Genomic DNA, 23,913 nt, shown 5'->3' on the forward strand with positions numbered 1-23,913 from the left:
CTACCACCAGCACTCTTCCGCAGGTATTTTCCCCCTTTTCCCCTCTGGATGATGCCCCACCTTGCGCCCCATCACCCCCACCATCCCAGCCCCCTTGTCCTACCCCTTTTTGGACACTCCCGACATCCTCCACTTCTTCCCTTTCATTATGCAAACCATCCCTGTCTCCTTCCCTACCCAAAACACTTCTCCCCTAGATGCTCTCCTGTCTATCTCCCTCCTTAACCTCCTGCCTCTGGATTCCCAGACCTCCCCTCTACCAGCCGCCGGGGTACAAGCCACCACTGCCGCGAGAGCGCCATCAGCCGCTGCTCTATGCTGCGGCCTGCCATCACCTACCACACCTTCTCCCATAACCTCCTCCACCACCGCCCCCTCCAGTTGGGCCTTAGATGCCCTGCTAATAATTTCAAGGGCCTCCCTCAGAGCCCTGGCATCCACCAAACCCTTATTACTGGCTTGCCGCCCCACCATGGCATACTCAAATAATATGGTATTGCACTAAAATATATGTACTTTAGATAGTCACCTATCTGCAATACTACTCCCGAGCAAAACCTACCCGGGGGCAATTACTACTAAAACCGCCCTGGAAAACAATAAAGCCCTAAGGAATAATAAAATCCTTTTATATCCCTAGTAAGAGTAATAAAATTACTGCTAACTTATCATAATTATGATAATTTTTCTTTTTTTTTTTTTTACTACCCTGCCTGGAGCCCCTACAATGCCACCAAAATAGCCCTATAAAAATAAAAAGCTAACAAAACCCCTTAACCAAAAAAGGTGGGGGGTGCCCTAAGAGACAGAAAAAACACACTGCCCCACTCTGCATGAAGAAACGGCGCAGCTATTGAAATATGCAGACAATACCAGTGCAGTCCCTTTAAGGGACCCGCACTGCCATCTGCGACCGACGAGCGCTACCGCACCTCCGAGCAGCGCAGCCGCCCGAGACAGTCAGCCAGCTGACACCCGGTTGAGAAGGGGGGCTGTAAAGAGGGGGCTGCTTACTAAATAAATTCCAAATTGAGATGGCCCGCAGCCCCCTCCCGACCCGTGAGCAAGACAACAGCTGGAGATGTACTAAGAGGTACCAATTGCGCCCAACAATATCCCCACCGCCGCTACTAAAATTAACAGAACGAAGTAAAAAGTATACCCGACACAGAGAACCCGGCCAGCTGCTACCAGATGACGGGCAGACCCAGCGTAACCAAGACTTCCTGAAGTGGAGGTACCTTTTTTTAATATAAAACAATGCTAACCGCTAACCCACACTCCTACTAACCTACTCCTCACCTCACAACCACAACCCCCTACGCAAGCCTAATCAGGGAAGGCTCGGGAGCAGGCGACCAGGACTGCACAATCTCAAGTCCCCAACAGTCGCCTGCTTCCCGAACCTTCCCTGACCCTTAAATACTCCAGGGAGAGGCACTCTACATGCAGGCCATCTCGCTGGCCTGTGCAGTGTCAAAATAACCCCGGGGGGAAACGCTTCACGTTCCCCCTGGACCCCCCCTTTCATGGTTACTCCCTAGCCGAACTGTGATCGACAAGCAACTGGAGCATTACATAAGGCTAGCATTTAACTTAATGCTCGAAATAAAAGCCACTTGTTACTTGAGCGAGATACCGAAACATTGAGGTTCATGTCATGACTGAATGACATCTCATTAGATTCAAATGACAACCATTGTATACACACATCTATAGCATGGGTAGGCAACCAACAGCTCTACAGAAGTTTTGCCATACAAGTCCCAACAGCCATAGCCAGTATTGTCAAGGAAGGGTGATCATGAGAGTTGAAGGCCAAACTATCTGTTAAGCCACAGGTTGCCCAGCACGGACCTAGACGAAGCCTCCAATCATAGTTACTACCCTGGCAGCTGCTAATTAGAGCAGACGTATAAACAGATTGGATAGGAAATGCGTTATCAACTTCATTATGTTACTGCTGTAAACATCCCATTAAGTTCATTTTAGCAAACATTTAATTTGTTAATGTAGGCCTCTCAAGGGCCATATGAAAAACTTTAGTTTTAAAATATTCTGCCTAGATAGTTTTTCCCAAACACTTGAATATATCAGTCACTATTATAAAGATCTTAATGTCTTTGCATTACTAGTATGCCCGGCATATGGCAAATGATCGTTTAGCCAAGTGAGAAAATCATGACCACGAGGACCCCGTGAACAGGGAAAAACCAAAAAACCATATATCCCAAAAAGATCACAATCAACATTTTAGGAGTGGGGGGTGTTCAGATAAGGGTTCTCAACCATGGTCATAGCCATTCCCCACCAGGCATATTCAGGTATGCATAGAGCCAGAAACGAAGAAGAGGAACGTGGAGATCAGTAGAAACCAATGGGCTGGATACATAAACTGGTTAGCAGAACTGGAATTCTATGAAGCAGCGACTCTGAACAAGCCAGAATTCCGATACAAAAGTAGTGGCGGTGCATTATGCTCTTATTGGCCATTTCAGCAATGCTTTGCATCTACATGTATTGCGGGAGTATGGCGAGGAGTTGGCAGCACAGCCCATGCTGTTCTAAGTGATTTTCAAACATATCATCCAAGGCAAAGACAGTTCAACAAGGAACTGTAGAGTTAAAACAGAACAACTTATTTGGTCGTATTGTGTGCTTTTTCAATAACGGAAGGGGGTTCTTATGCCATTTTCGAGCCTTTTTCGACAAAGGCAGTCCAAGGAGCTAGTGATTCTTTACGTGTGCAGATAAGTGCTCTCATGTTGGAAGCAGCAAATCTACCATCAGGACTTGAGAGGACAAGCTCTACAGACCACACACAGCTCTGCCGATATTAGGAGCACATCCTCACCTGACCCCCTCCACCCCCAAATTGAACATCCTAAAATTGGTTGCACGGTCCTGATGAATCCTCCCTTGATACTGTAAGAAACACAGCCCTTTTATGACTAGGAAAATCTAAGCAATACATGGTCTTCCCTGAAATTCAGCAGACGCAAGGTTGCCACAAGGACGTCATCTATACACTAAAGTTTCTAAAGACGGGATTACCTGACCAGTCTTGAAGACTCACATCATCATATGAAAAACCTTTGTTACAAGTCATGTGTTGCACAAACTACTTCTTTTGGCACAAACTGTTAAGTATGCCATGTCTTCTTTTAAGGGCTCAACATGCTTTGCTCATCTGAAGAACAGGTAATCGTGTTAGTGGAATGACAATGGCATATATATAGGAGCCAAGTGAAAGACGGCAGCACATAGCAATACAGAAAACTTGTTTAAGCAATTTCGAAATACATAACGGAGCACACTGATTAGGTCAACCCGATTGATCTGTGGTTCAAAATACATTTAGAAAAACGTAAACTGCTCACTTGGTGGAATTCAGTTGTGTTTAAAAATCTCTTTCACAACAATGGAACATACTTCCTAACTAAATGCAACCCATTAAGAAAAGTGACTATCCTTTCAATAAACAGACAGTCCTTAGAACATTTCGGAGGGCGATGGGGGTGGGGTGAGGAATAAAAATCAAGAAGATATTAAAAATGTTAGAAACTGCCCGAATGTCACTTGGCACCTAAGACAATGTAACCACTGCTGGAAGCCAAGAGAGGAGCACCAAGGACAGCAGTATGACAAAGATTAGATTCCAAATAACATGATTTTTGGTACTTTCCACTACCTTCCTCCCGTGGCCATGGGCTTTAAACCACTCCACTACTTCATTGAGAGTGAAGTGCTCTGCCTTATAGCCCAGCTCCTTTTTGGCTTTCTCCATGCTAAAGAAATGGGTGACTCCAGTTTTGTACACCTCAGTGCGTGTGAGAAGAGGCTGGAAGTTGTATAAGCGGCCAACCAAAGAGTGAGTCATTTCGGTTAAGAACGCAAAAAAATAAACAAGGGACAGAGGTAAACGAACCCTTGGGAAGGTGTAGCCCAAGCCCTCCACTAGAGGACGGAAAAACTCAAAGTTGTTCACTGGCCTCCCATCGGAAATGAAGTATGAGTGGCCGGCAGCTATGTGGTTTCGGTCAGGTTTGAGAGCCTCCCAGGCTAAAACATGGGCGGAAATTAGATTATCCACATGAACAAATTCTACCAAGCTACTCGGATCACCGTACACAAACTTGAAGAGTCCGTTCTCAATGTAGCTGACTATCCTTGGAAGATGTCTTTGCTCCCCAGGCCCATATATCCCTGCTGGTCTAAGGGCACAGGTGTGCAGTTGGCCCGGTCTTCCCAGAAGTTCAGTTCCATTGGCTTCCAGCACTTTCATCTCAGCTAAAGACTTGGTCCTGGAGTAGTGGTCAGGATGGAGATGTAGAGGTAGGTATGGCAGTGATTCATCTCCATTTTCTATAACCTGACCTCCAAACACAACATTGTAGGTACTTGTGTAAACTAGACTTGGAACACCTCGCTTGATGCAACTTTGGATGACATTTGCCGTTCCCTTGACATTCACATCCTCTATAAGACTTCTGTTGAGCTGCTCTCTTCCAGACATTCCATAGGATGCAGAATGGAATACACAGTTCACACCAGTCAGTGCCTCCTCCACCTCCGCTAGGCAGCGAACATCTCCTTTAACAAACGTCACTCCTTCTGGTAAGTCTTGGACTGGCTGCCGCACATCAAACAGAATCACGTTAACTCCTTTTTCATGCAACTCCACTCCTAACCTGGAAGAAAAGGGGTAAAATATCAATAACAAACAAAAGTAAATCTTGAATAAAATGTTCAACTTGGTGGCATTAAACATGAAATTGGTTTACAATTGATAATTTGTAAATGTAGAATTTCAACCACCTTCATATGAGAACTCATAAATCAGAGCTCAGTAAGTTAACATGCTGCTGTGTGCAACCTGCAGGTTACAGGTTGGAATCCCAACAAGGATGCTTTAGATTTTCAGCCTTCCGTTATACAAAGGAAGTGCCACTTAATGTGTCAATAGCAGGAAGACTACATTCTATGAATGGAGATATGCATCCTGGGTGAATTTACAGCACGTTTTGAGATTGTGATATTACCATCTTGACACATTTTTTCAATTCAGCATAAGTACAAACAGGCCCTACACGTTGCCAATATTTACATTTTAACGTGTGAATATATGTGCATGTTAGTGCCTTCATGCACACCGAATTACTAAAAGGCAAAGTGAAAAGACCTTTGTCTACCAGTGTGGACCAAAGTCTTTCTATATCAATCAGCACCACAACTGTTGCTCTGCCAATGGCTTATTGTGCTAAATGATACTAGCATTCATAATGAGGGTCTATTGCATGACCCTGTAAGGAAATGCTAAAAGTACAATAGTTGTTAGGGACAGTAGTTCAGGCAGCCACCACTTCGGATACAAATTTGCCTTAAACATATCAACCCTTTATATTGAGCAGTATTGCTGGCAATCTCTCAGCTTAACCTTCACTCGGATTCTGTTGGCTGCCTTCATGACCACCAGTCTGGCTTCAGAGCGGACAGAAGCACGGAAACTGCTCTCCTGAACATCCGTGAAGATCTGCTCTCCAACCTGGACTCTAACCTTCCCGACACAGTGAACCACACCAACCTGCTCGACGGTCTATGTGGTAACCTGGGTATCACTGATCAGGCTCTGGCCTGGCTGACCTCTTTCCTCTCTGATCGGCCCTCCCAGGTCCAACTTGGGTCCTTCCAATCATCTATCTTCTTCTCCACCTGTGGGGTTTCCCCAGGGGTGTAACCTCTCACCCTGGCACTTCAACCAATACCTGGCAACTCTCGCCCACTCCATTTCCTTTTTCTGCACAAAATTCCAGTGCTACGACGATGACAACTCATTTTCCAACTGCCCTCAGCCACCTCCTCACCCTCTCTCATCTCTTACTGCCTAACCGCCATTCAAGATTGGTGTGCCGCAAATGACCTTTGTCTGAATGCCAGCAAGACTGAGATCCTCCTCATCGGCACAACATCTCCATCCTTTTCCCTCACTCTCTGGCTGGCCTCCCTTGGCCCTCCTCCTACCCCTATCTGTGAGGCTAAGAACCTCTGGGTCATCTTCGACTCCACACTTTCCTTCTCCACCCATATCTCTGGAGGTCTCTAAAAAGTCAAACTTCCTACTGAATCTCCTCAGAGGTACTCTGCCTTCCCACTCCTTCCCTCAGAAGCTCACTGTCTGGCAAGCCCTGATTTCTCTCCAATCTGGACTATTGTAACAGCCTCTTTCTAAATCTACCGGTCTCTACTCTCCGCCCTCTGCAAGTTATCCAGAACAGGACTGCGAGACTTGTCCTTGGCCACAAGCCCTGGGGTTGTATATCTCCAGCTCTGAAATCACTCCATTGGCTCCCAGTGGATGCAAGGAGTAAATTCAAAACCCTCTGCATCGTCCACAAGGCTTTGGCTCTATGGTTCCGGAAGCACCTCAAGACCTTCCTCTTCGCTTCTGCCTTCGCGCCCCTTCTCCCCTGCTGATCTGCTCTCTCTTGGCACTGTGCACCTGGCCACCCTCTGTCCCCTGGGCCCAGGTACCTGCTCACCCTGCCACCATCCTGCACTGCCTCCCGGCCACCCCTTGCACTGGGGACTGTATCTGTACCCATACAGCCACCCCCCCATTTTTTGTCTTTTTCTGCACTTATCAGACTACCCAGTCTGCTGCCTTAAAAACAGCACTTGCCACTTGCTGGCTGCACTACCACTGTTTATTGCCTCAATGTTCTATTCATTATTATTTAGTCTGCTCTCCTCTGCACTTTCCACTCTCCCCCTTGCATGCACTTTTTCCCCTTTTCCCCTTTCCCATGCACTTGCACGTTCAAAATGTCACTGGGCCTAGTAAGATCGTTGTTGTGTTGTGTTCTCCCCTGTTCCCCTCCCTTGCCTAGTCGCGCTCTGAAACACTTGTGTACAAGCGCGTTACAAATAAAATATATCATATATTGCCTTCGGCTGACATAAGCCATGAACATAAACCACAAGCAGAAATGTAATGCAGCATACATAATAACATCACAAATATAATGCACAGCAAAAGCAGAGAAAATATCAATGAATCAAGTAACATGGAAAGAAAAAAGCTCTTAAAAGCAAAAGTCAACAACTTCAGCCCCAACCCACCCTGTTGCACTACCTTTTACAAAATAGCAGATCCTATCTGTAGCTTCCGTCACTGTTACACAAGGGCCCCCTTAAACACTGCAGTAATTGCTCTTGCAAGGCACTTCACTGAGGATGCAGCGATTTTGAAGCGGTTTTAAAGTTGTATGAAAGTTAAACAAGGACTCTTCGGCAAACAAAGTAGCAAACCGACCACTAGAGACCAACTAACATCACCCAAACAGGTTCCGGAGAACGTACTGGCCAAACCTGTACTCTGCCACACAAAAGCAGGGTCCCAGAGAGGAAAGCAGTAGTGGCTGTCACCGCTCTGGTGGAATGTGCTCAGGGCCTGCCAGGAAGATGCCTGCCAGCCTGCTGATGGCAGAAGGAGATGCATGCAGAGATCCATCTGAAAATGGAAAGCTTGGCTAACGCCTTTCCTGCACAAGTTGGACCAAACATCAAACACAATTGAGAAGTATGATCAAAACTGGGTTGGGGGTCGATGTAATATTTGAAAGCTCGCATCATGCCCAAAGAGTGCAATGAACACTCAGCCGGTGAAGTAGGCGTGCCGAAGAACACTGGTAATATGACCGGCTCATTGAGGTGGAACGTGGACGGTACTTTTGGCATAAACGTCAGGTTGGTGCACAAGACGACATTGGATTTGTGAAAAGTCAGGTAAAGTGCTTCCATGGAAAATGCCTGGATCTCACCAACGCTCCTGGCAGAAGTTATGGCCACCAAGAAGGTGGTCTTGCATGATTGATGCTTTGGTGAAGCTTTGTGCAAAGGCCCAATAGGGGGTTTCATGAGCCTGGAAAGAACAACATTAAGTTCCCATGCTGGAGCCGGTAACTTCACTAGCGGAAAGGATTTAAAAAAACTTCTCAAAAATTCCTTCATCAACCTCTGAGACCCTAGGGAAGGCATGACAGGCAAATGAGTGTAGTTGGAGATGGCAGCCAGGTGCACGTTAATGGAAGAATTAGCCAAAACTGCTCGCACTAGGGACAACAAATACGGGAGAACGTCTTGGCCGTGCAGTCTAGGGATGAAGCTTGCGTCTTTTGCACCAGACTGCAAAACGCCTCGATTTGCTTTCATAACATGCCAAAGAGGAAGGAGCTCAAGCCCAAGCTAGGACGTCTTGGCAGCCTTGTGCTAGCTGAATTGACCCAAACTCTAGGAACACAGGTGCTGGGCCATCAGATCGAGTGAGGCCGGAGTACTGCTCCCTGGAAAGCAGAACATGTTGTGGGTACAATGTGATCGGAGCTGCTCCAGAGAGTGCGAGCAGTCTGAGTACCAAAACTGTCTCGGCCATGCAGGGGCCACTAACATCAGTTCGCACCGATACAGTCTGAAGACATTGTTTACTTTCGACACCAGACAGATTGGTAGGAACGCAAATAGGAACTTCCCCTCTCATAGAAATGCAAAGGCATCCCCCAGGCTCTCGGGATGGGGAAACCTTCTGGCGAACGCAATGCACCTCTTGTCACAGGTTTCAAAAAGATCTGTTTCCTAGTGCTCCAAAACTTGCACAACTGGTGATGTTCTGTGTGCAGTTCTCACTCGTGGCAAGAGCGGAGCTCTGTTGAGCAAGTCTACTATGGTGTTGTGTATCCCTGGAAGGTGAAAGGGAAGCAGAAATATTTGGTGTAATAACGCCCAGTGCCACAGGTACTGTGCTTCTGTCAACCGAGGTGTGGAATGTGTTCTTCCCCACTTCCAGATGTAGAACATCATGGTGGTTTTGTCCGTAAAGATCCGCACCACCTTTCGGTAGGCAATGGAAGGAAAGACTCGAGGGCCCAGAAAACTGCTCACAGCTCCAGGAGCACCTTGGACTAGATAGACTTTTATGGACCACCAACCAAGGCCCTCCCGGAATAGCTGTTTTAGAAGGATGTGGTCCGTCCCGAATCCGCAGACTTGCATCCATTGAGCGTCTAGATAGTCCTGCAGAGGGCGCATGTGCAGCCTGCAATGGTTGATGAGAGGAATGCATGATGACATCATGCCCAAAGGCATGTAACTGCGAACTCACAAAGCAGTGGATGTGCTGAGCCGGAGGAGGGTAGATGCCCATTCCTGGGAAGGCATTGCCGAGCAGGTGTGTCGAGCTTCGCTCCCAGATATAACGCTCGCTGTGCTGGAAGAAGACAAATCTTGGGAAATGTATGGAAAAGCAGAGGGACTGCAGGCATTGAATGGTAGATGATGTGCTCTTTGCCGCCACAGTGTTAGATGGTGCTCTTACCAACCAATCATCAAGGGTAAACGTGGATGCCCGCTCGGTGTAGATGTGCTACCACCAGTGCAAAGCATTTTGTAAACACCCTTGGGGCAGAGCCCTGAATTGGTAGTGAACGCCGCTGACCACAAACCGCAGGTAGCGGTGGTGTGAGTGACGAAAAGGAACGTGAAAATATGCATCCTCTAGATGGAGGGACCCCAGGAAATCCCCCTGTTGTAACTGGGAGAGCACTTGTTATAGAGTTACCTGTGCTTTGATGAATTTGTTGAGCACTCAAATCCAGGATGGACCTCCAACTTCCTGATTTTTTTCCTTACCCGGAAGTATCTTGAGTAAACTCTGATTCCTCTCTGTGCAGGGGGGACCTTCTCAACTGCACCCTTGTATAGTAAGGCCTGAACCTCCTGCAGCAGTAGATGGTGACATTGTTCTGCATTGCCCACAGGAGGAATTTCTGGTGGTGTCTGGATAAACTCCAACAAATGTCCCTGTTGAAGTAGGGAGAGCACACATTTGTCGTTTATGATCTTTATCCATTGTTCAACAAACTGAGCCAGGCTTCTTCCCACTCCTCAAAACAGCAATGATCTGCCCATGGCCCCTGGATTGCGAGGAACCCTGTCGGTGCTGGGTACCTCTATAGGACCGTGTTCTTCCCTTGTACTGGTCCGTTGAGGAGTATGTTGGGATTTTGTATGAAGACGACGTGGAACGGTTGTCCCTTGACATCTGGTTAAAACATGACTGGCAACGTTGTTGTAGCGTGCCCAGGGCATGGGCCATGTCGGTGTCCGTCTTTATGGGTTGTAGTGTCTCATCTACTTTCTTGCCAAATAGGTCGACATTGTTGCAGGTCATTAACCTTGGACGGTACATCGAGACGGAAGTGGGCTGTCTTCAACGTGCCTTGCCTCCAGAGCACAGCCCTGTTGCTGAGCTGGCGCAACCCTGTGTCAGGAAGGTCGACCGACACTGAAATGGCATGGTCAGACGCTGCCATGCCTTCATGAAAGATACCCATTGCTTCCTGCTACTCGTCATTGGGGAGGAATTCCAGAAGAGGGCCTAGTTTGTACCATAGATTGTGGCTGTGCCTAGGGAGGATGGCCATGGCATTTGCCATGCAACCTTGATTGTAGTGGTGGCTGTGGCGATTACCTTCGTGATGAATGCGTCTAAGCGTTTGCTTTCGTTGTCTGGTGGGATGGAACAAGACAATGACGGGTTGGCAGATAATTTATGGGCAGCTGCTGAGACAACAGTCTGGCCTGGGCTACATGCGTAGACAGACAGGAGCAGAGTCAGGGACCATGTATTTCTTGTCGAGTCTGTGGAGGGATGGTCCATGGTGACGAATAGCCTCTAAAAGAGCAATCGATAAAAGGGACTCTCCGAGATTCCCTCTGCCGATACAAAAGGCTGTCCTTTTTCTGCTCCTCTGGTGCATGGTCGAACGTTTTCTCAGCTTTACCCATTAGGGCGTGGAAGGACCCGACATCGTTAAGGGGGATTAGGTGAATCTCTGGCATGGATGTCTTCTAGTTCGCCGTCATTCATCCCGGTCCGTTGTGTGAACAGATGCTACATCATCCTGTGGGTCTTGATGCGTGTCTGTCGGTCAACTGAAGGGGCTGCACCAGTTTCTGTTTGTCCTTAGAAGGTCGAGGGGTAGCACGGATGCGACTATGTTCAGCTAGTGGGTGACTTGGGCGGTTGAAGGTGTGCGAGTAGCCTTTGTTGCAAAGTAGACACCAAGTTGGTCAGGGTATTTAGAATGTCGCGAGAGAGATCATGGTCTCTGGGCAATGGAGTGAGTGGTACCGGAACGTGTGCCCTGTAGGTGCTGATTTCTGTTGAGGCCTTGGCGGAAGAAGTCGCTCTTATATTTTAGTTGCTTTAGGTGGAGGCGAATAGAAAGGAGGCGAGGTACGAGGAAACATTACACCCTCCATCTCCTCATCACAGGATAGAGATTGGGGTTTCTCCATTGGTGTGGGCTCATTACTCTTAGTGATTATAGTTGTATGCCCAGAGGGTGTGAAGGTTGTGGTAGAACTGAAAGTGCAGAGAATTGCACAATAGGAAGTGAATGTTGTCACTGGCAATGGAGTAGGCGCAATTGTCGTGGTCAAAGGTGTCAACGAGGTTGTCGTTGACAGCCTAATAGTTGATGTCGTTTACCTCTTGGAGGTAATCTATGGCCTTGATGTAGACTAGGTGGGCCGTGTCGTCGATGAGGCGTGCTTCGTCGCTGAAGATGTCGCCGAGGTGGGTTTCGTTGTGGTCGGCGTGAGAAAAGATGGTGTCGCCGATGCAGAGGTTGACGGAGGATGCGTCAACAGGGCAGACATGCCCTTGTCCTTGGATGACAATGAAGAAGAAAAACCACTACTGACCTTGGATGTTGACTTTCCGGTAGGCCCTTCGGAAGTAGTCGATCGCGACTTCAGCCTGATTTCAGATGGTTCCATGTACACCTTCCTACTGATTCTGGAGGAATCGCTGTGCGATCTTGACCGCTTACTAGAGCTGGTTCGCTGGGTAGACCTACACAGCCTGAGCGAGGCATGACTTTGTACGAAACCGAGTCAGAGGCCCCCCCCCTGGCGTCCTCTAGCCACACAACTAACCTTCTGTGACTATCCTGGAGGGTCTTATTGGAGAAGGATTGGCAGATCCTGCAATCCTCAATGACATGGTGCGGGTGTAAGCAGTGAAGGCAGTCGTTGTGCAGGTCATCAATGAAAGCTTTTTACTACGCCACAGTGGGAGCAAGCCTCGAAAAGGCTTTCTCTCTAAGTTACAGTTATGGAGGTGGCCCATAACCCAGAGAGACACGGGCGAGCTTGAAACCATGAGCGGGAAGGGCAGGACAACAATGGAAATTTTTCCCACTGTTGAGATCTTGCTGCGAAGAAAATAATTTTTGAAGATGTATATATTTCAAATATCGAATAACTAGAACGAGAGAGAGACTCCCAACTTTAAACGTGCACTAAATAAATCTAAAGCTGGGCGACAGGGGTGGATCTAAGGAAGCCTTTCCTATTGGCTGTGGGCAGTATGACCCAAACGTGATTATACTAGAGCACAAAAGTGTAAAAGTTTCAGTTAAAATTTAAACAGCTCTAAGTTACTGAGGATTCCCAGCTTAACAGGGAATATTCACAGCATGTGAATCTGTCAAAGATCCAATGCTGGAGAACCTCTGTTCCAATTTCTGCAATGCACGATCACACTATTATACCAGAAAAACAATCAAACTAATGAGTGCCCCATCTGCATCTGTAGCGAAGACAGGCAATTCACAAATTACTGCTCAGCAAATGTTAACCTACCTGTGTCCTGCTGGCTGCTTTTTGAAATGTTACTTTGCTCAGTTGAAGCGGGATGGGCAAATCCTACCCCTGTTCGCCCTCCTATAAGATACATAGCCCGGAAGAAGAACAAGAGTTACCGCAATCACCAATACTATTTTGGACCGATTCCTAGTGCTCCTTTGATAGACAAGTATGTTGAGAGGTACCCCCTCAGCCAACCCTACAGCCCAGTAGCAGTGCAAATGCTACCCAGAGTGGACGAGGAGCCTCATGATGCAATTAAGGAGACTTCGTATTAGACAGAAAGCACACGTGCCATCCACGCATCGGGACACAGACACACCCGAATACATGAAGGACACATGCCTAACAGTTCTATAAGTTAGATGACAGACACATATACATACAGTGTTTACTTTTGCCATTAGCTAACGCAGCAACCACAAGAAGCAAGAAATTCAGAGTAAGCTTACACGCAATTAACCCTATGGAAATGCAGGAGCACCTTTTGGTCCTGACAGGGCCATATATGGCCAACATATGGAGGACATAAAATAGTACAAACATGCAGAAGCCATGTTATGTTTTAGGAAAATTACAGCAGGCCACAGACCCTCGGCAGGAGCTGAGCGAAGTTGAATTCAGGTTCAACAGAAGAGCAAACGAGTGAAACAAGGCCTCTTGCCAAGGCCACCAGATAAAAGTGACATTCTATTCCCTGAATGGCAGTTAACACCAGCTACAATAAATATAAACAATTCCTCATAATTCAAAGCTCAAGAAGCCCAAAACACAGTCTGTGAACACGTAACTCGGCAGGCTTGGATGATGGCGCTGGGCAAGACGAGCAATCTCACGCCGCCAGACAGAAGTTTGCAACAAAGTTGTTACGAGAAGACACGTGTTGCACGATGTGAACAGGCACTCTCATACTATGGTGGTACATACCTGTTACAATGCAAACACATAGTTATACTTATTACCTTGAGAAGTTGCACCTCGAGCTGCAAATCATTTCGGATCTCAGGCCTGGGGACGTCAGCTCTAGCCAACCACAGTTCAGCATCCTAAGGGTGGGTAGCAACGGGCAAGATCCAATGGTAAGACCCTCACACTGCAACATTGTTTAGTGATAGCAATATTGGGATGGGCCAGGACCAACACCTAACATGGGAGAGCCAGTAAACAAACATGTATAAGGTCTGCTATCGGTAGATTATTACTCTGCGTCCAATCCAGTGATGCATTAGGTTTGCTGGAGAGGGGCCCGGGCTGTGACATAATGATGTAATATGCCCACAAAACTGGCCTGCGAGCCAGAAAGCGCTGAGATGTCACAGGATTTTCTTCTATACTTGTAGTGATCCCCCGTTGGTTTTGGCTGTAATAAACCGCAGGTTGAACTTGCGGTCTGGCTGGATCTGCGTTGTTTTTGGGGGAAGGTTTTGGGCCTTCCATGAATCATTAGTCTGCAAACTCCTAGTAGCCCTCAAACCTACCTGGGAGTTTGGCATCAACACCATGTCACCAGAGAGGAAACCATTTTAGAACTTCTCTGTCTGATCAAAACCACTGCCTTTGATACAGTCTTTGAACTGCTCTAAAGTATCCAACCCAGGCAGTCGCTGATCCATACACGAAACGGCCTTAACAATTAAGCTACGAGAAAAAATTATTTCATCTTAACCACTAGATTGGAATCATTCTGGCAATCTTTAACTTTTCCGACTACCTAATTTCTCGAACGCCTCAATATTATGGACCAGACACGTCTCCTGGTTAGGCACTATTCGATCAAGCAGCAAGGTGCTCTGGTGCTTTACCTTCTGCTCAGGCACACTGCATCCAATTTAGTTCTTCCACATTTGTTTCCACCTCCTCCACCTATGGCATTTGCTGGGGCTTTCCCCTTTTCTGATTTTCAACTAGGACAGCTCTCGCATCATCCAACAAGTCACATTTATATGGAAAATATGCAACTGAATTATTATCAGTAGGTGCCCTCTGAACAATACCTCTAGCTCCATTCTTGCCATCAATTCTTGTAAGGTCCCGACTGTGGCTGAAGCCGAATCACAGAAAGGTGACAGTACTATTCTTTTGTTAGGTCTTGCTAGAGTGAGCTTTCGATCACTCCAGGAGCTCGTGACCATACAAAGAAGAGCCAAAAGATTGTGGGTTGAAATATCTGTATGCTTTTGTCTTTACAACTTAGCAGATAATGCAAGACACTATATCCATCGCACCATTAACACATGGCATGTCCTTGTTTTAGTATTTCAGCATGTGATAAGTGTGCGTCATCAGAATGGCTATGCCAGGTACAGGTACTTTTATTTTTCTCCATGTGCAAAATGCTGCCATGCCGGACATCACAGAGGTGGAGGAACTGGTGTTACTGTGCACTATTACAAACTTTTATCAGTCACACTGCTCCCCCAGGGTTTATGGTGATTGCATCGAATGCCTTAGCATCTTAAAAAAGCAACGAAAAAAAGCATTGAACGCATTTTTCTTTTTTTTTTTAAATGGGGGTCCCACCCCCCGTTTTTTTACCCCTTAAACCCCATTATAATAAAAATAAAACCTTTACCTTTGAAAAAAATGCATTCGATGCTTTTTTCTATGCATTTTTTTCGATGCTTTGTCATTCAATGCTTTATATTCGATGCAGTCACTGGATACCCTCTCTCCCCCAGCACTAATGAAAACCCAATCAGACCTTGCTGCGTTGGCAAGCCATGCTGTGCAGTGTTGATATGTCCCTGATTGGCCAGGTGAAGGGACAAATGGTGACAGCAGCACTCTATTGCGGGCTGCTGCTTCCTGCACTACACGGCTCCAGCTTTGTTTAAGGGTCAAAAACCATTTCCCACCTCACTCCAGCCTGCACACCCATTGAACAACAACGCAGCGATACCTACACGGTCAAATGCAGGTCTTTGCTATCTACACTGCCTGTACTTATAGGGACATGCCCTTAATTTTTGGCATGCATGAATCTTCATAAAATGTGGGTTCTCTGATCATCCAACTATTGACAATTTATAGATAAAAGTCTCAAGGTTTTAATTCGACCCAACATTTTGTTGACAACCATCCAGGTGTGAATTGTGGAATAGATTGAATTAAGGGTGTTCGAGTCTTCTATGTAGTTGCCTGAGAGGGGGCGAGGGGGTCAAGATTGGAGTGTCATAGGTATAGTTTGTGTATGCTATGCCCAGTGAATCTAAGATGTGGAATAAGGGCATAGTGAAAATGTTGTAGAGTGGGGGCGATGCAGGATTCTTGTGGCACACCGCAGGTGATAGGAGAGGGAGAAACGTTGGCGATCTCTGAGAAGACTCATCACTCTTCCATTAAAGGAATGGTTTGGTCAAAAAATGTTATTGCCCCTACGGGTCGGCCATGTGTTTTTAAGCCCAAGTCGCTTGATTTAAGAAACATTTCCCATGGACTTTACCCGAGTTTTCGTCCATTAAACGCACGCGAAAACAGGCACAAGGGAGCTGCCATTTTGTGATAATCCTATCATTTCCCCCCCATCGCCCTGGCTGACCTGCTTTTGCGGCACTAAATCATATCCCCCGCCCCTGAGCCTGACATTATCAAAACATTCATATTCCCCGTCTCTCTCCGTGACGTTACTGTGCTGCGTAGGAAAACGCGCCCAGTCGTCTTCTACGCGACTTCACACAGAACCCGGAAACCAACACAGATCAGCTCACAACACAGCGCGCCACAATTTGGAACATGAAACTGTACTTTAAAATCAAACAGCAACACGGTAAATTTGGTAAAGTACATTTATTTGACATTAAATGTTTATAGAATATTCAGTAATTGCCATATGAACTCCGAAAGTCATTTATTTTCTTTTATCTCTATCCGCAAATCCGTAAAATTTTATCATGAGTCACGCGCTGTTCCTTTATGGTACACACAGTGTTGGTTTTCGTTTAAAGAAGCACTTTTGTCGCACGTTGAACCGCAAGGCTGTTCCATCAAGTAGGCACTAGGCCAGCGTAAAGGTTGATATGTTGCTTCTAGCCGCTGGTACCGCGTAAGGGCATATGGGCCCTTGGCGATCGTCCCATAGGATCATCAGAATGGTGCAGTTGTTTACATTAAGCTGCAGCTGGCGGCTGAAGAAACCGTCTGCCGGTGTCTGAAACTGGTGGCAGTGGCAAAAGGGAAGTATATACCTATTTTGAAAACATAAAATTTATAATTAGTCTCGCCAGCCGATCTTTATTAATATTATTAATTTTATTTATTACGGCCGAGCTGAAACTATTTGCTTTCAAGGATAGTGCAATGGAGTATGTTCTGCTCTAAAATCAATGCGAAAACTAACAAAATAAATCAAGGTTAGTACACGAGAAACACCTTTTTGTCTACATGCGTGTGGAATGTGGACCTGCATGCCCATGTGCCCGCTACAAGGACGATCCCACAAACGTTTTCAAAGCTCTTGATTCATTCATTTATTCATGCATCCATTCATTAATTCTTCATTCCGGCATAAAAGCGTCTAAAGAGTTACTTACATTATATTTGCAATTTCCATTGTGTCTCTGCGTAATGCAGTCCGTAAATCCCACTGTGCGCTTGACAACGATTTTTCGTATACTGAACTAACATGAAACTCGGTCTAGTTTAAGAATTTTCTGCCTTATCGTCTCTTACGTTATTGCACCTCCCAGTCCCCCCTTCAAATGAAGTTCTTTCTGCATGGTCCCGGTCTCTCAAGGTCAAAAAACAATAGAACCTTATACTGCCAGTACGAGTTGTGGGCCTCTTCAGGGCGCAAGCTGAAAATCAAAGCAGCTGACCTTCACTAGAAATGAGCATACATTCTTTCTTTGCAACATCCCGTAGTAAATCCATCTGTGAGAACTTGAAGTTTCGAATCCATCTATGTAGTGCGCCTCAATGTGCAAATGCGAACTGGCTTCTGTCCCATCTGCAACGGCTCGCTTGGCGCGTTCTAAGGCCCCAATTTTGTCCTCGTCTGCGAGCTTTGAAGCCCCAAAGAACCATAACTATTGAGACTTAATTTTTTGGGGAAGGTCAGGGAAATTATAAAGTACCCGAGGAGTTGAGTTGAAAGTGAGATTTATTGTTTGTTTGTTTTATTATTTGCAATACGCAAGCCTCCCCTCGGTTAACAGTGCCCAGCATTTATAAGAGATTGCGAAAATTAGTTACATCAACAAAAATATATACATACACATATAGACAAGGTCAGCAATATGAGGTGAATAGAGAGAGAATTCAAAGATGACACCCAGGTAGTTCGGCACCCGGGATGGTGAAGGTAGGGGTTAGGGTTAGCGTACTTTGTATGCACACTGTACAATAAAATTTATTTACAAAAAGACAATCGTATTACAATTATTTAAACCGGGATTTGTACTTCACAACCAGCTCTCCTTTGGGTGGACATGGCACAGTGGCAATGGATCAGTGCTCTGTACAGAAATGTTCAAAATTCCATATCTGTGCTTCTCTAATACAGCAACAATAAGGCTTTTGACAAAGTCGAATTCCATTTCCTCATAGACTGGTTTGATCACCCATTGCTTACTTCTTTTTGAAAAGGCCTTAGTGTAGCGAGGCATCCTTACATTACCCTTATTGTTCACGGCCGAGATTCTTGTTATGGGCCAAGACGGCAAGTAGAGTCCTATGTCTCATGCCCTGTATGCTGAAATGCAAGCGCTTTGGCCTGTACTTTAGGCACATATTGTGGAACACCTCCAAACCTCCTGTGTGACAGAATTCTGTCAGTCCCCTCAAATCTCTTGATAGAGTTTTATCGAAAACAATCTTCTCAATGGCTTTGTGTGTCGGTGAAGATGGATTCAACCACTTCTTCTTCCGTGCCTCCACTGGGGATAAAGGGCCATGTTCACATTGGTGGAAATGTAGGTTTTCTGACTAGCGGTGCACGTTGGTACAGTGGTGCATCAGTGACCGCCATTTTTCAAGTAGTATTTCCACTGACCCTTCACAAGTTTTGGAGCTCCACCAAAGATGGTTGCTGATAGACTGGTACCACTCTGAAATACGTTGCAAACCTTTTTATTTCCCTGCAGCCGAGATTTTCTTATTGATTGATTTAGCAAGATGCCATACGTCAAATTGATGTTTAATATGTGGAAACTGCTCTCTCGTTGTCTTGGCAATTGAAACGTGTCTGTCCGTGGCTATGAGGTCGATGTGCATTCCCCTCGATTGTAGATATTCCACTGATTTTATAAATCCTAGTTTCTCCATGGCCACTGAGGATGTACATTGTGTTACCTGCACGACCACCGAACTCACAATTTTCTTAATATCCATGTCCTGAAAGTGGTAGGTGCAGTACTTGGCAGAAAATCCAGGGCTGTCGCACTGTCCATCGCCAGCTAGCCTGAATCGTTTGCCTTCGAATGTACTTGCTAGAGACAATTGTTCAATTTTCCAAGCATCGCTAATGGCCGGAAACAGATAATCATGTTGGTATTTGTAGTACTGCGTTTTTTAAATGAAATGGAGTCCCACAAACTGTAAGAAAGACTCTAATTTTCTAAAACTGGAGCCACTATAAAGTGATGCAGCTGCACACAGTAGATTGCCTGCTGGCAGTTTCTCCAGCATCGGTTGTGCAGACCATGAGAACGTATGATGTAATCTACAGGCCACATGTATTGTGACGTTACTGCCTTGTTTTTGACGAGTCACATGAATCAATGGCTTCCCACATACTTTCCCTCTGACGGAATGCCCACATTTCAGCATACTTATAATATCCATCAAACAACTGTTGAATACTATGTATTTGCCCTCTTTCATTAGACTGTCATCCGGTGTTACACTTGTTTCGGACTGCATCGTTGAGGACATTTCACCACAACTGAAAGAAATATCGCTGCTATCAAGTTCTGATGCGTCGGTGAATGCTGCTGCTGGTTCATTCTCTGTCATTTCAACATCTGCTACCTCAACATTGATGGGAGAACACAACAATGTCGACAGCTTTTTGGTGCCAATTTTTTGGCGGGTGTAGATTGTGTGAATTGATCTGCGACTACTTCAGAGCTATCTTCAATACATCCAGTATCATGTTGTTTCGGCGGTGCGGCCGTACTGTAGCAATGTTCCAATACAACTTTGCTGGATTCTCCGGACACATTCATTTCATGTTCTGGCCATTGGACATGAATAAATAGTTCCTCCATAGTGTAAATGGTCTGGCAAGCAACATCTCTCATTCGCTTCACTGTCTGTGTATGTATAGTTCGTAGACCCACGGGTAACTAGAGGACAAAAGGGATGTTCAGTTTAAACTGAAGATAAAGTATAGTACAATTGACTGGAAAAATACATTTTAGTCCCCAGCACAAAAAAATGTCTAAATTTATGAACTGTTTGTAACTAACCTTATTTTTGTTTTCTTTGCAACTTTTTTGACTCGACCTTCAACATCTGCACGCTATTGCTCCGATACGTATCCGCACGTCTCCCCTTCCTCTTGCGCTGCAACAACTATATTTTCTGTATACGCATAGACAGCACGGAATGAGGCACCATCGACTCCCTGAAACATAGTATTTTCATTACTATGTATCAAAATATTGTTAGCATAAAACGCACGTGAGGACGAACACACATGTACATCTCAATAGCCAAACACGATTTAAACATTGTGTGGAACAATCAAACGACAAGTATTCGAGCTCTGATGACCTAGTTCGATGGAGCGGTCAGTATCCATACCTCTGGCTCTACATGGACTGCCACGAATGATTGTATTGAAGAGGAGGCATCAGCAACACCCTGAAACACAGTACTTGCATTAGTATGGTTTTCAATATCATAAACATAACACACTTGGGGTCGACGGCACAGGTAAATATAAAGAGATAACCACAAATGTTGCATTGTCTAAAAGAATCAAGGAATATTTAAAAATGATCAGATTTAATCGACTTATTTCTCCGATTTCTTTACATCTGCATCATCTAAATGGGATCTTGTGATTGTAGTGGAAGCTCTATCATCTCCCTGAAACACAGTACTTGCGTTAATAGAGAAGAAAGTATAGCAAATGGAATCACGTTGTATGATCACGCTCGATGGAGCCGTCAGTATCCATACCTCATTCTGCTGAAGAATATCTAGGGCTGTTGTCAATGTGGTGCGCACTTCCGAAAGCTGTTGCGCCGATTCGTATCTGCATGGTCTAGCTTCCACCGGAATTACTTGAATGTCAGGCTCCGCATCAAGTGCGTGGGTTGACGATTCAACAACTGCCTGAAACACAGTGTTTGCATTAGTAAGGATTACAATATTGAAAACACAACACATGCTTGGGGTCGACCGCACAGGTACATATCAACGGCTAACCACAAATGAAACATGGTGTAGAACAATCAAACGACAAGTGTTCCAGTCCTGATGATCACGGTCAGTTGAGCTGTCAGTATCCATACCTCGGGCTGCTGAAGAACATCTAGGGCTGTTGTCAATGTGGTGGACGCTTCAGCATCTCCCTGAAAGACAGGACTTGCATTAGTATGGATAACACTAATTATAACTGAAAACAAACACCAGGGGACGACAACTAAGGTGTATATCAATTGGAAAGCACTAACCAAACAATTGGTAAAATAATCACACGATACATACAAACTATTACTTGACCTGCAAGTCTGTAGCGGAATAGCCAAGTATGATTACCTGATACGCGCTAGAAGTGGTTGATAACTGCGAGCACGTGACGGAAGTAGAATGTTCTTGCTTCAGATTCAAGGGATAGTCAAGAAGTTGTAAAGGTAAATTATTGTTTGATAATGAAATGCCAATATTTAAAATTGCCATGTAAGGAGACAGAATACTTGAGTAATGCGCAATATAGCACAGTTCCCTGTGCCCATATATAGATTTCGTTTGTGGGTTATGAAATCTAAAAATAATATATTGATAAATGTCATTATTCAAACAGCTATACACTCATATCAATGTCGAAAGTATTACAAATTGGAAACAACACCTAAAATATCAATGAATCCATTCGGCTACCTACACACTACCGCAAGGCCTAAAGCTAAAAACGGACACTTGACTCACCAGTGGCGGATTGTGGACGAATAGAGTGGGAATAGCGTTTGCGAACAATTTTCGTGTCGATCGTCGTTTATTCTTCTTTGTTACCCAAGATGTGGTGTACATGTTCGACGGAAAGTGCCGGCTGCAGATGCGGTATCGATCACACCTCTTGTCCTCAAAGACTTGTTGGACTCTACTTTCCAGCTCATCCAGTGGATATCCGCAATGTCTGATCCATTCTCTTATTCGATCAACAGTTTTCGGGAATACATGCATTGTAGTGCCTTCAGATTTAGCATGGGTCTTCGAAGGGCAACCGCTAATTGAACAGGCAGGCATTGTTGAAAATTCTGAAAAGTAAATATCAAGATTCTTATAAAACCTTGATGAATAAAAATGTCATAAAAAAGTAAATGAACCATACCTGCTCAATGCAAGGTTTGTTTTGGTCGCAAGAACTATACCAGTTCATCATGTGCGGCTTAGTATTTGCATAAGTTACAGAAATGTTTTTAATTATGTGACTAAACTCTTAACATGTGACTCGTCCCTTGGATGTTCTGTCTTGCACGAAAAGGAACCATGCTTACATTATAGACTGGACCCCCAAAGGATGCAATTCGATGACAATTGACACAGATGAAAATAAATAGATCTATTGATAGCATAACAATTGAAACCCAAGTCAATAGCAATGACACCAATGACCATAGCTCTATTGGGTACTGTAATAGCAAATAGATTGAAATGTAAAAATGACCGAAATATGACTAGGATACATGGCCTTACCTTGACCAACAAACAGTTGGATTCAGCAGGCCGAGCAGTATGTTGCAGGAGAACAGGTAGATGGACACAGGTAGCACACTGACGAGTTTGCTCGAAGCGGTCACAGATAGCACGGCGACGAGCAGATTAGCATAGATCTCAGTGCTTCTCAGGTAGAAGGTTCAGGAGTTGACTTGCAAAGCACAAAGATGTTCTCATGAGACTTATCTAGTGGTTTATAAAGTATTAGAAACAGGGGTGTGTTTGTGAATGAATGACGTGTGTATGTCGTGGTATCATGTTTATTGCAGGGGGGCAGCCTGCCTGGAGACACAGGGTCTGAGGAGGCCATGTGAGCGATGGCCCCTGGGCATGGGATACCTTATGAAGTGTACATGCTGTTTGGCACCTTGGCCGTTTGCGCCCGTCACAGCCCCCCATGCCAGCGCTCATCCCCGGGTGCGAACCGCCTTTGATAGAGGGGGTGGGATGGATGGGCCTGGGGCGTGCAGATAAGGCACAGGAAGACTGCTGAATGGAGACACACTTATGTGGATTGCAGGGGGGCGGCCTGCCTCAGGGGAGGCCTGCCTGGAGACACGGGGTCTGAGGAGGCCATGTGAGCGATGGCCCCTGGGTGTGGGATACCTTTTGAAGTGTACATGCCGTTTGGCATCTTGGCCGTTTGCGCCCGTCCCTTGCCCTTATGTGATGTTACCTTTGCATGACATTCGCGTAGATGGGAACACTGAGCAGGACACGGGGCATCCAATTTTTGTACCCCCTTTCCACTCCATTTTGGTGACCAGGCCTCACTGCGATAGTACAGCGCGCAGAGCACATGGCCCACAGCCTCGTTCCCACTCTTGGAAAACTCCAGAGGTATTTGCAACAGCTAATAAATGTAACACATCACTCACTGAGATCACGGTCCTGCATGTGAACCGGCCTGAACCAAGCACTTGGCTTGTTCTTCTCCACAAACGTGTCCTTGCCCACGCACCCTCGCCAGTGGAATGTTACTGCCATTCTGACCCTGTGTCCCTGCAAGGTATTCTCTTCATGTGCCAGACCACTGACCACGCCATGATGCCCACCTAGCAGATCCCCAACTAACATTAGACCCCTACTGCAGTATATCGTTGCCTATCAATAACAAATGCCACATATTGGAGATTCTTGTGAGCACAGACCCACACTTCAAACAGTGTATTATAGTGGTCAAGACCATTGACCTAAGGCCTGTATAATCCAATGTTAATTGATAGTATTGATATATGTGTGACTTTTATAGAGACATAACCGACTGAAAGACTTTGAACAAGTGCTATTTAGTGCATGCATTATTTAGAATATATTATG

At 45.6% G+C, this 23,913-nt stretch overlaps 1 protein-coding gene across 5 annotated transcripts in view; it reads right to left on the reverse strand.

The window, feature by feature from the left end:
- Positions 1-1,115: 1,115 nt before the first annotated feature.
- The window catches only part of SDR42E1 (short chain dehydrogenase/reductase family 42E, member 1), a 252,431-nt gene continuing 229,633 nt past the window's right edge, over positions 1,116-23,913 (reverse strand). For all 5 annotated transcript variants that reach the window (XM_069638487.1, XM_069638477.1, XM_069638495.1 and 2 more), the window contains one exon: positions 1,116-4,691. In XM_069638487.1, the coding sequence (XP_069494588.1) occupies positions 3,587-4,691 (1,105 nt within the window). In that variant the 3' untranslated portion in view covers positions 1,116-3,586. The remainder of the gene's footprint in view (positions 4,692-23,913) is intronic.

Source organism: Ambystoma mexicanum, chromosome 1q, assembly GCF_040938575.1.
Source record: "Ambystoma mexicanum isolate Mex_15411 chromosome 1q, UKY_AmexF1_1, whole genome shotgun sequence".
In the NCBI taxonomy this organism is placed as follows: domain Eukaryota; kingdom Metazoa; phylum Chordata; class Amphibia; order Caudata; family Ambystomatidae; genus Ambystoma; species Ambystoma mexicanum.